At 39.6% G+C, this 13,885-nt stretch overlaps 1 protein-coding gene and 1 long non-coding RNA gene across 8 annotated transcripts in view; one reads left to right on the plus strand and one right to left on the minus strand.

Moving 5' to 3' along the window:
* The window catches only part of KALRN (kalirin RhoGEF kinase), a 353,691-nt gene that overhangs the window by 150,753 nt on the left and 189,053 nt on the right, over positions 1 to 13,885 (plus strand). For all 7 annotated transcript variants that reach the window (XM_056535719.1, XM_056535720.1, XM_056535723.1 and 4 more), the window contains exon 6: positions 5,764 to 5,886. In XM_056535719.1, the coding sequence (XP_056391694.1) occupies positions 5,764 to 5,886 (123 nt within the window). The remainder of the gene's footprint in view (positions 1 to 5,763; positions 5,887 to 13,885) is intronic.
* LOC130284857 (uncharacterized) overlaps positions 1 to 13,885 on the minus strand; it is an 82,543-nt gene that overhangs the window by 44,189 nt on the left and 24,469 nt on the right. Inside the window, exon 2 of the long non-coding RNA XR_008847163.1 lies at positions 5,785 to 5,915. This is a non-coding gene — a long non-coding RNA (uncharacterized LOC130284857). The remainder of the gene's footprint in view (positions 1 to 5,784; positions 5,916 to 13,885) is intronic.

Below are 13,885 nucleotides of genomic sequence, written 5' to 3' on the forward strand. Positions count from 1 at the left end.
ACACACACTATATTATATGCACGCTCATATACACACACTATATTATATGCACGCTCATATACACCACTATATTATATGAACGCTCATATACACCACTATATTATATGCACCCTCATTTACATACACTATATTATATGCATGCTCATATACACACACTATATTATATGAACGCTCATATACACACAGTGTATTCTATGCACGCTCGTTCACAGATGTGCACCTTCATTTAAACACACTATATTATATGCACGCTCATATACACACACTATATTATATGCACACTCGTTCACAGGTGTGCACCTTCATTTAAACACACTTTATTATATGCACGCTCATATACACACTGCATATTATATGCACACTCGTTCACAGGTGTGCACCTTCATTTACACACACTATATTATATGCACCCTCATTTACACACACTATATTATATGCATGCTCATATACACACACTATATTATATGAACGCTCATATACACACAGTGTATTCTATGCACGCTCGTTCACAGATGTGCACCTTCATTTAAACACACTATATTATATGCACGCTCATATACACACACTATATTATATGCACACTCGTTCACAGGTGTGCACCTTCATTTAAACACACTTTATTATATGCACGCTCATATACACACTGCATATTATATGCACACTCGTTCACAGGTGTGCACCTTCATTTACACACACTATATTATATGCACGCTCATATACACACAGTATATTATATGCACGCTCATATACACACAGTATATTATATGAACGCTCATATACACACAGTATATTATATGCACGCTCATATACACACAGTATATTATATGCACGCTCATATACACACAGTATATTATATGCACGCTCATATACACACACTATATTATGTGCACACTCATGTACACACTGTATATTATATGCACCCTCATTTACACACACTATATTATATCCACGCTCATATACACACTGTATATTCTATGCACGCTCGTTCACAGGTATGCACCCTCATTTACACCTTGGTTGAGAGACACTATTCTAGGTTCTGGGGTTTGGATGTCACATCTGGTTCTGCCTTTTGCTCCTCATTCAATATTCAGCATTTTGCCGTCTTGCACATTTCCTGTGTAATTATGTAAATTGATTCGTCAGGATAAACGCTCGGCTATCACTTCTTTTCAGAGGCTCCAGCGTTAATCAGTCGTCCAGAAAATGAAAAATAAACTGCCTTTTGTTTGTTTAATTCCGTCCGTGTTAATGGCTTAATCAGCGCCGGGATCTGGCGGGGTGCGGATCGTGCGTCTTAAGAAGGATCAGGGATAATTGAAAAGATTCCTCAGCCTGCACGTGCGGCGGGTTATTGCCAATAGAGACCAATAGGAGCGATTATACAAATAGCGCAACTGTGCGAGCAGATAAGAGCACGGTGTATGGGAACATAATATATGCACGCTCGTTCACAGGTGTGCACCCTCATTTACACTCACTATATCACATGCACGCTCATATACACATTGTATATTATATGCACGCTCGTTCACAGGTGTGCACCCTCATTTACACTCACTATATCACATGCACGCTCATATACACATTGTATATTATATGCACGCTCGTTCAAAGGTGTGCACCCTCATTTACACTCACTATTACACATGCACGCTCATATACACATTGTATATTATATGCACGCTCATTCACAGGTGTGCACCCTCATTTGCACACACTATATTATATGCATGCTCTTTCACAGGTGTGCACCCTGTTATATACATGCTCATTTACTTGTTTAGATACTCTACATTATATGCACCCTCATTCACAGCTGTGCACCCTCATTTACACTCTATAGTGTATGCACACTCAGTCACAGACGTACACCCTCATTTACATGCTCTATACTATATGCACACTCATTCGCAGATGTGCACCCACATTTACACACTGTATATACTATATGCACCCTCACACACACTATATTATATGCATGCTCACTCACAGGTGTGCACCCTCATTTCCACACTTTATATTATATGAACGCTTATTTACAGCAGTGCACCCTCATTTACACACTATTACAGTGGGGGGAAAAAAAGTATTTAGTTAGCCGCCAATTTTGCAAGTTCTCCCCCTTATAAAGATGAGAGGCTGTAAATGTCATCATATGTTATAACCTCAACTATGAGAGACAGAATGAGAAAAAAAATCCATAAAATCACATTGTCTGATTATTAAAGAATTTATTTGCAAATTATGGTGGAAAATATTTGGTCAATAACAAAGGCTCATCTCAATACTTTGTTATATCACCTTTGTTGGCAATTACAGAGGTCACATGTTTTCTGTTTTCACAAGGTTTTCACACACTGTTGCTGGTATTTTGGCCCATTCCTCCATGCAGATCTCCTCTAGAGCAGTGATGCTTTGGGGCTGTCACTGGGCAACATGGACTTTCAACTCCCTCCAAAGGTTTTCTATGGGGTTGAGGTCTGAACACTGGCTAGGTCGCTCGAGGACCTTGAAATACTTCTTACAAAGCCACTCCTTCATTGCCCGGGTGGTGTGTTTGGAATCATTGTCATGCTGAAAGACCCAGCCACGTTTCATCTTCAATGCCCTTGCTGATGGAAGGAGGTTTTCACTCAAAATCTCATGGCCCCGTTCATTCTTTCCTTTACACGGATCAGCCGTCCTGGTCTCTTAGCAGAAAAACAGCCCCAAAGCATGATGTTTCCACCCCCCATGCTTCACAGTAGGTATGGTGTTCTTTGGATGCAACCCAGCATTCTTTCTTTTCCAAACACGACGAGTTGAGTTTTTACCAAACAATTCTACTTTGGTTTCATCTGACCATATGACATTCTCCCAATCCTCTTCTGGATCATCCAAATGCTCTCTAGCAAACTTCAGACGGGCCCGGACATGTACTGGCTTAACCCCTTAACGAAAATGGATGTAAAATGTACGTCATGGTGCCGTGGTACTTAACGCACCATGACGTACATTTACGCTCCGCCATGACCGCCAGCAATGGACCGGTTCTCGCATCATGCACGGCAGGTCCCGGCTCCCATCGAGCGGAGGGCTGCCATTAACCTCTCAGATGCCATGATCAATACAGATCACGACATCTGTGGCAGTGCAGTACTTTAAATGGATGGTCGGATCGCCCGCATGCGTTGCTGTGGGGATCCGATCATCCATAATGGTGGACAGAGGTCCGTCTCCAGGGGTCTTCTGCTCTGGTCTGAGATCGAGCAGACAAGAAAAGAAGATGACCGATAACACTGATCAGTGCTACCCCCTATGCATAGCACTGAACAGTATTAGCAATCAAATGATTGCTATAAGTAGTTCCCTATAGGGTCTATTAAAGTGTAAAAAAAAAAAAAAAAAAGTAAAAATATTAGAAAAATCCCCTCCCCCAATAAAAATGTAAATCATGCATTTTTCCCATTTTACCCCAAAAAAGCGTAAAAAAATTATTAATAAACATATTTGGTATTGCCGCATGCGTAAAAGTCTGAACTATCAAAATATATTGTTAATTATCCCGTACAGTGAATTGCGTAAACGTAAAAAAAAAAAAAATCCAAGATTGTTGCTTTTTTGTCACAATTTATCGCAAAAAAATGTTATTAAAAAAATTTATAAAAAGTGAAACCTAAGCAAAAGTGGTACCGATAATAACTACAGATCTTGGCGCAAAAAATTAGCCTGCATATCGCCCTGTAAAAAGAAAAATTAGAAAGTTATAGGTGGTTAAAATAGGGCAATTTCAAACATACTAATTTTGTTAAAATAGTTTAAGATTTTTTTCAAAGCGATACAATTATAGAAAAGCCTATAACATGGGTATCATTTTAATCGTATTGACCCACAGAATAAAGAAAACATATCATTTTTACCGGAAAGTGTACAGCGTGAAAACAAAACCTTCCAAAATTTGCTAAATTGCGGTTTTCTTTTCAATTTTCCCACATAAATAATATTTGTTTGGTTGCGTCGTACATTATATGGTAACATAAGTGATGTCATTACAAAGTAAAATTGGTGATACAAAAAACAAGCCCTCATATGGGTCTGTGGATGGAAATATAAGGGAGTTATGATTTTTAGAAGGCGAGGAGGAAAAAACAGAAATTAAAAAATAAAATTGGCCTGGTCCTTAAGCGGTTAAGCAGGGGGACACGTCTAGCACTGCATGATATGAGTCCCTGGCGGCGTAGTGTGTTACTGATGGTAGCCTTTGTTACTTTGGTCCCAGCTCTCTGCAGGTCATTCACTAGGTCCCCCGTGTGGTTCTGGGATTTTTGCTCACCGTTCTTGTGATCATTTTGACACCACGGGGTGAGATCTTGCGTGGAGCCCCAGATGGAGGGAGATGATCATTGGTCTTGTATTTCTTCCATTTTCTAATAATTGCTCCCACAGTTGATCTCTTCACACCAAGCTGCTTGCCTATTTCAGATTCAGTCTTCCCATCCTGGTGCAGGTCTACAATTTTGTTTCTGGTGTCCTTCGACAGCTCTTTGGTCTTGGCCATAGTGGAGTTTGGAGTGTGACTGTTTGAGGTTGTGGACAGGTGTATTTTATACTGATAACAAGATCAAACAGGAGCCATTAATACAGGTAACGAGTGGAGGACAGAGGAGACTCTTACAGAAGAAGTTACAGGTCTGTGAGAGACAGAAATCTTCTTGTTTGTAGGTGACCAAATACTTATTTTCCACCATAATTTGCAAATAAATTATTTAAAAATCAGACAATGTGATTTGATGGATTTTTTTTTCTCATTCTGTCTCTCATAGTTGAGGTTATAACCTATGATGACAATTACAGCCTCTCATCTTTATAAGGGGGAGAACTTGTACAATTGGTGGCTGACTAAATACTTTTTTGTCCCACTGTATATCCACCCTCATTTACATACTCCACATTACACACACGCTCATTCGCAGATGTACACCCTCATCCGAGGTGCGGATCGCACATCTTACGAAGGATCAGGGATAACTGAAAAGATTCCTTGGCCTGAACGTGCGGCGGGTTATTGCCCATAGAGACCGGTAGGTGCGCTTATACAAATAGCGCAACTATGCGAGCACATAAGAGCATGGTGTATGGGAACTTGGTGTCAGTAACATCATGTGCGCAATTGTATCAGGAAGATACCAGCTGCAGGCTAAGGAAACCAGAGGAGGAGTAATAAATCACAGTCAACTATTACTCAACCTACGGCGCGGCCGCGAGTTCACTTCACATAATTACAGGTTGTTGTGTTTTCTATGAATTGTCTGAGAGTTGTTGCAGATTTATTTTTTTTTTTTTTTTTTTTACAAATGTTTCTGATCCTGTTTTGTGCAGAGGAATATAGTGAATATACTTAGGGCCTATAATGAATTGGAGGACAATAGGGCTGCACAATATACTGCAATCGCATTGCGATATGTTGGTATGGCTCCCACTAGGAAAATTTGCAAATACATGCGGCGCTGACACTATATCGTGTATGCAGGATCTGGGGCTGGGCCTCCCCTGATACTGAAATGCTAAGTCAGTGTTTCCCAACCAGGGTGACTCCAGCTGTTGCAAAACTACAACTCCTAGCATGCCCGGCCAGCCAAAGGCTGTCCGGGCATGTTGGGAGTTGTAGTTTTGCAACAGCTGGTGGCAACCTGGTTACAGACAGAATCCATTGGGTCACAACTGACATTTTGCCACCATATTGTTGCTGTCGTGTCGTGACTCCTCTTTCTGTTCCTGCAGATGTTCGATTGGATCACTCACAACAAGGAGGTTTTCCTGCAGGGTCACACGGAGATCGGAATGAGCTACCAGCACGCCCTCGACCTGCAGACCCAGCACAACCACTTCGCCATGAATTCCATGGTAAGTCTCTGTTGTATGATGATCTAAACCTAAAGAAAAAAATAAATAAAACAACATTAAAAAGTAAGGCGAAAACGTAAATACTTTAAATTTAAGAGAGCTGGAGGCTGTAATGTGGACAGTAAGAGAGCAGGAGGCCATGATGTGGACAGTTAGAGAGCAGGAGGCCGTAATGTGGACAGTAAGAGAGCAGGAGGCTGTAATGTGGACAGTAAGAGAGCAGGAGGCTGTAATGTGGACAGTAAGAGAGCAGGAGGCTGTAATGTGGACAGTAAGAGAGCAGGAGGACGTAATGTGGACAGTAAGAAAGCAGGAGGCTGTAATGTGGACAATAAGAGAGCAGGAGGCTGTAATGTGGACAGTAAGAGAGCAGGAGGCTGTAATGTGGACAGTAAGAGAGCAGGAGGCTGTAATGTGGACAGTAAGAGAGCAGGAGGCTGTAATGTGGACAGTAAGAGAGCAGGAGGCTGTAATGTGGACAGTAAGAGAGCAGGAGGCTGTAATGTGGACAGTAAGAGAGCAGGAGGCCGTAATGTGGACAGTAAGAGAGCAGGAGGCCGTAATGTGGACAGTAAGAGAGCAGGAGGCTGTAATGTGGACAGTAAGAGAGCAGGAGGCTGTAATGTGGACAGTAAGAGAGCAGGAGGCTGTAATGTGGACAGTAAGAGAGCAGGAGGGTGTAATGTGGACAGTAAGAGAGCAGCAGGGTGTAATGTGGACAGTAAGAGAGCAGCAGGGAGGCTGTAATGTGGACAGTAAGAGAGCAGGAGGCTGTAATGTGGACAGTAAGAGAGCAGGAGGCCATAATGTGGACAGTAAGAGAGCAGGAGGCTGTAATGTGGACAGTAAGAGAGCAGGAGGCTGTAATGTGGACAGTAAGAGAGCAGGAGGGTGTAATGTGGACAGTAAGAGAGCAGGAGGCTGTAATGTGGACAGTAAGGGAGCAGAAGAACACACTAAGAGACTGTATGCAGCTACATGGTCCATGAGGGATCAGTAGGATGTATGGAGAGATCAGTGGCGCGCTCTCTCTGCTTGTGTGTGGTCGTTTGTGTCCATCTTTCTCTCATGACGCTCCGAGGGGAAAGCCGAGCCTTATGTGTGGACTGACCCATGTCGGGGGTCCCCCCCACAGACCATTATATTCACTGGAGTCATTTACATGTGTACATATTCACCCCTGTAAAATTGACTCCTGAAAGACATTAACTGTTTCTTAGATGAACAGGATCATCCTCCATAACCTCACCCCCGACCATCACACAGACGCAGGAGCGGTGGTCTCTGGGGGGAGATTTACTAAGGAAAATAAACCAGATTTATTATGTGTTTCAAAGGTGTGCAAAATATTGGTGTAAAGTACACATACACATACATATCAGTGTTTTCCAAACAGTGTGCCTCCAGCTGTTGCAAAACTACAACTCCCACCATGCCCGGACAGCCAAAGGCTGTCCGGGCATGCTGGGAGTTGTAGTTTTGGAACAGCGGGAGGTACACTGTTTAGAAAATACTGATATATTCATTTAAGCATTCAGTAGGATTCCCAGCATGCTCTGTGTCTGTATAACATTGTTTCCCAACCAGGGTGCCTCCAGCTGTTGCAAAACTACAAAACTACTGGCTGTCTGGGCATGCTGGGAATTTTAGTTTTGCAACAGCTGGAGGCACCCCGGTTGGGAAACAGTGAAGTATATAATGGAGCAGATGATGCCTGAGAACAGTGACATCAGCCCCTTCATATTACCCCCCCCCCCCCCCACCCTGAGTTTTATGGAGCTGCTCCAGTACTTTATGAGTAGTCAGGGCATTGAGCGGAGGCGCTGAGAATAAATGGTCGATTCAGAGCTGGACCTCGCGTCTGGACGGGGGATCTCGTAAAGGCGTCACCTGATCCCCGGGGGGGGGGGGGGGGGGGGGGGGGGAGACAAGAACATGAGAACATGTAAGTCATCTGTACAGACCTAACACATCTCTCTGCCGGGGGCTATAAGAATGGTTACAATCTACAGATATTACAATCCAGTCTGCAGATATCACACAATCCAGTCTACAGATAATACAATCCAGTCTGCAAATATCACACAATCCAGTCTACAGATAATACAATCCAGTCTACAGATATCACACAATCCAGTCTACAGATAATACAATCCAGTCTACAGATATCACACAATCCAGTCTACAGATAATACAATCCAGTCTACAGATATCACACAATCCAGTCTACAGATAATACAATCCAGTCTACAGATATCACACAATCCAGTCTACAGATATTACAATCCAGTCTACAGATATCACACAATCCAGTCTACAGATAATACAATCCAGTCTACAGATAATACACAATCCAGTCTACAGATATTACAATCCAGTCTACAGATATCACACAATCCAGTCTACAGATAATACAATCCAGTCTACAGATATCACACAATCCAGTCTACAGATAATACAATCCAGTCTACAGATATCACACAATCCAGTCTACAGATAATACAATCCAGTCTACAGATATCACACAATCCAGTCTACAGATAATACAATCCAGTCTACAGATATCACACAATCCAGTCTACAGATATTACAATCCAGTCTACAGATATTACAATCCAGTCTACAGATATCACACAATCCAGTCTACAGATAATACAATCCAGTCTACAGATATCACACAATCCAGTCTACAGATAATACAATCCAGTCTACAGATATCACACAATCCAGTCTACAGATAATACAATCCAGTCTACAGATATCACACAATCCAGTCTACAGATATTACAATCCAGTCTACAGATATCACACAATCCAGTCTACAGATAATACAATCCAGTCTACAGATAATACACAATCCAGTCTACAGATAATACAATCCAGTCTACAGATATCACACAATCCAGTCTACAGATAATACAATCCAGTCTACAGATATCACACAATCCAGTCTACAGATATTACAATCCAGTCTACAGATATCACACAATCCAGTCTACAGATAATACAATCCAGTCTACAGATAATACACAATCCAGTCTACAGATATTACAATCCAGTCTACAGATATCACACAATCCAGTCTACAGATAATACAATCCAGTCTACAGATATCACACAATCCAGTCTACAGATAATACAATCCAGTCTACAGATATCACACAATCCAGTCTACAGATATTACAATCCAGTCTACAGATATTACAATCCAGTCTACAGATATCACACAATCCAGTCTACAGATAATACAATCCAGTCTACAGATATCACACAATCCAGTCTACAGATAATACAATCCAGTCTACAGATATCACACAATCCAGTCTACAGATAATACAATCCAGTCTACAGATATCACACAATCCAGTCTACAGATATTACAATCCAGTCTACAGATATCACACAATCCAGTCTACAGATAATACAATCCAGTCTACAGATAATACACAATCCAGTCTACAGATAATACAATCCAGTCTACAGATATCACACAATCCAGTCTACAGATAATACAATCCAGTCTACAGATATCACACAATCCAGTCTACAGATAATACAATCCAGTCTACAGATATCACACAATCCAGTCTACAGATATTACAATCCAGTCTACAGATATCACACAATCCAGTCTACAGATAATACAATCCAGTCTACAGATAATACACAATCCAGTCTACAGATATTACAATCCAGTCTACAGATATCACACAATCCAGTCTACAGATAATACAATCCAGTCTACAGATATCACACAATCCAGTCTACAGATAATACAATCCAGTCTACAGATATTACAATCCAGTCTACAGATATTACAATCCAGTCTACAGATATTACAATCCAGTCTACAGATAATACAATCCAGTCTACAGATAATACAATCCAGTCTACAGATATTACAATCCAGTCTACAGATATTACAATCCAGTCTACAGATAATACAATCCAGTCTACAGATAATACAATTCAGTCTACAAATGTTACAAACCAGTCTACAGATATTACAATCCAGTCTACAGATATTACAATCCAGTCTACAGATAATACAATCCAGTCTACAGATATTACAATCCAGTCTACAGATATTACAATCCAGTCTACAGATATCACACAATCCAGTCTACAGATATCACACAATTCAGTCTACAGATAATACAATCCAGTCTACAGATATCACACAATCCAGTCTACAGATATCACACAATCCAGTCTATAGATATCACAATCCAGTCTACAGATATTACAATCCAGTCTACAGAAATTACAATCCAGTCTACAGATATCACACAATCCAGTCTACAGATATTACAATCCAGTCTACAGATATTACAATCCAGTCTACAGATAATACAATCCAGTCTACAGATATCACACAATCCAGTCTACAGATATTACAATCCAGTCTACAGATATTACAATCCAGTCTACAGATATCACACAATCCAGTCTACAGATATTACAATCCAGTCTACAGATATCACACAATCCAGTCTACAGATATTACAATCCAGTCTGCAGATATTACAATCCAGTCTACAGATATTACAATCCAGTCTACAGATATTACAATCCAGTCTACAGATAATACAATCCAGTCTACAGATATCACACAATCCAGTCTATAGATATCACAATCCAGTCTACAGATATTACAATCCAGTCTACAGATATTACAATCCAGTCTACAGATATCACACAATCCAGTCTACAGATATTACAATCCAGTCTACAGATATTACAATCCAGTCTACAGATATCACACAATCCAGTCTACAGATATTACAATCCAGTCTACAGATAATACAATCCAGTCTACAGATAATACAATCCAGTCTACAGATAATACAATCCAGTCTACAGATATTACAATCCAGTCTACAGATATTACAATCCAGTCTACAGATATCACACAATCCAGTCTACAGATATCACACAATCCAGTCTACAGATATCACACAATCCAGTCTACAGATATTACAATCCAGTCTACAGATAATACAATCCAGTCTACAGATATCACACAATCCAGTCTACAGATAATACAATCCAGTCTACAGATATCACACAATCCAGTCTACAGATAATACAATCCAGTCTACAGATATCACACAATCCAGTCTACAGATAATACAATCCAGTCTACAGATATCACACAATCCAGTCTACAGATATTACAATCCAGTCTACAGATATCACACAATCCAGTCTACAGATAATACAATCCAGTCTACAGATAATACACAATCCAGTCTACAGATATTACAATCCAGTCTACAGATATCACACAATCCAGTCTACAGATAATACAATCCAGTCTACAGATATCACACAATCCAGTCTACAGATAATACAATCCAGTCTACAGATATCACACAATCCAGTCTACAGATAATACAATCCAGTCTACAGATATCACACAATCCAGTCTACAGATAATACAATCCAGTCTACAGATATCACACAATCCAGTCTACAGATATTACAATCCAGTCTACAGATATCACACAATCCAGTCTACAGATAATACAATCCAGTCTACAGATAATACACAATCCAGTCTACAGATATTACAATCCAGTCTACAGATATCACACAATCCAGTCTACAGATAATACAATCCAGTCTACAGATATCACACAATCCAGTCTACAGATAATACAATCCAGTCTACAGATATCACACAATCCAGTCTACAGATAATACAATCCAGTCTACAGATATCACACAATCCAGTCTACAGATATTACAATCCAGTCTGCAGATATCACACAATCTAGTCTACAGATATTACAATCCAGTCTACAGATATTACAATCCAGTCTACAGATATCACACAATCCAGTCTACAGATAATACAATCCAGTCTACAGATATTACAATCCAGTCTACAGATATTACAATCCAGTCTACAGATATTACAATCCAGTCTACAGATAATACAATCCAGTCTACAGATAATACAATCCAGTCTACAGATATTACAATCCAGTCTACAGATATTACAATCCAGTCTACAGATAATACAATCCAGTCTACAGATAATACAATTCAGTCTACAAATGTTACAAACCAGTCTACAGATATTACAATCCAGTCTACAGATATTACAATCCAGTCTACAGATAATACAATCCAGTCTACAGATATTACAATCCAGTCTACAGATATTACAATCCAGTCTACAGATATCACACAATCCAGTCTACAGATATCACACAATTCAGTCTACAGATAATACAATCCAGTCTACAGATATCACACAATCCAGTCTACAGATATCACACAATCCAGTCTATAGATATCACAATCCAGTCTACAGATATTACAATCCAGTCTACAGAAATTACAATCCAGTCTACAGATATCACACAATCCAGTCTACAGATATTACAATCCAGTCTACAGATATTACAATCCAGTCTACAGATAATACAATCCAGTCTACAGATATCACACAATCCAGTCTACAGATATTACAATCCAGTCTACAGATATTACAATCCAGTCTACAGATATCACACAATCCAGTCTACAGATATTACAATCCAGTCTACAGATATCACACAATCCAGTCTACAGATATTACAATCCAGTCTGCAGATATTACAATCCAGTCTACAGATATTACAATCCAGTCTACAGATATTACAATCCAGTCTACAGATAATACAATCCAGTCTACAGATATCACACAATCCAGTCTATAGATATCACAATCCAGTCTACAGATATTACAATCCAGTCTACAGATATTACAATCCAGTCTACAGATATCACACAATCCAGTCTACAGATATTACAATCCAGTCTACAGATATTACAATCCAGTCTACAGATATCACACAATCCAGTCTACAGATATTACAATCCAGTCTACAGATAATACAATCCAGTCTACAGATAATACAATCCAGTCTACAGATAATACAATCCAGTCTACAGATATTACAATCCAGTCTACAGATATTACAATCCAGTCTACAGATATCACACAATCCAGTCTACAGATATCACACAATCCAGTCTACAGATATCACACAATCCAGTCTACAGATATTACAATCCAGTCTACAGATAATACAATCCAGTCTACAGATATCACACAATCCAGTCTACAGATATCACACAATCCAGTCTACAGAAATCACACAATCCAGTCTACAGATATTACAATCCAGTCTACAGATATTACAATCCAGTCTACAGATATTACAATCCAGTCTACAGATGTTACAATCCAGTCTACAGATATTACAATCCAGTCTATAGATATCACAATCCAGTCTACAGATATTACAATCCAGTCTACAGATATTACAATCCAGTCTACAGATATCACACAATCCAGTCTACAGATATTACAATCCAGTCTACAGATATTACAATCCAGTCTACAGATATCACACAATCCAGTCTACAGATATTACAATCCAGTCTACAGATAATACAATCCAGTCTACAGATAATACAATCCAGTCTACAGATATTACAATCCAGTCTACAGATATTACAATCCAGTCTACAGATATTACAATCCAGTCTACAGATATCACACAATCCAGTCTACAGATATTACAATCCAGTCTACAGATATTACAATCCAGTCTACAGATATTACAATCCAGTCTACAGATAATACAATCCAGTCTACAGATAATACAATTCAGTCTACAAATGTTACAAACCAGTCTACAGATATTACAATCCAGTCTACAGATATTACAATCCAGTCTACAGATAATACAATCCAGTCTACAGATATTACAATCCAGTCTACAGATATTACAATCCAGTCTACAGATATCACACAATCCAGTCTACAGATATCACACAATTCAGTCTACAGATAATACAATCCAGTCTACAGATATCACACAATCCAGTCTACAGATATCACACAATCCAGTCTATAGATATCACAATCCAGTCTACAGATATTACAATCCAGTCTACAGAAATTACAATCCAGTCTACAGATATCACACAATCCAGTCTA

This window comes from Hyla sarda, chromosome 8, assembly GCF_029499605.1.
Source record: "Hyla sarda isolate aHylSar1 chromosome 8, aHylSar1.hap1, whole genome shotgun sequence".
Lineage (NCBI taxonomy): Eukaryota > Metazoa > Chordata > Amphibia > Anura > Hylidae > Hyla > Hyla sarda.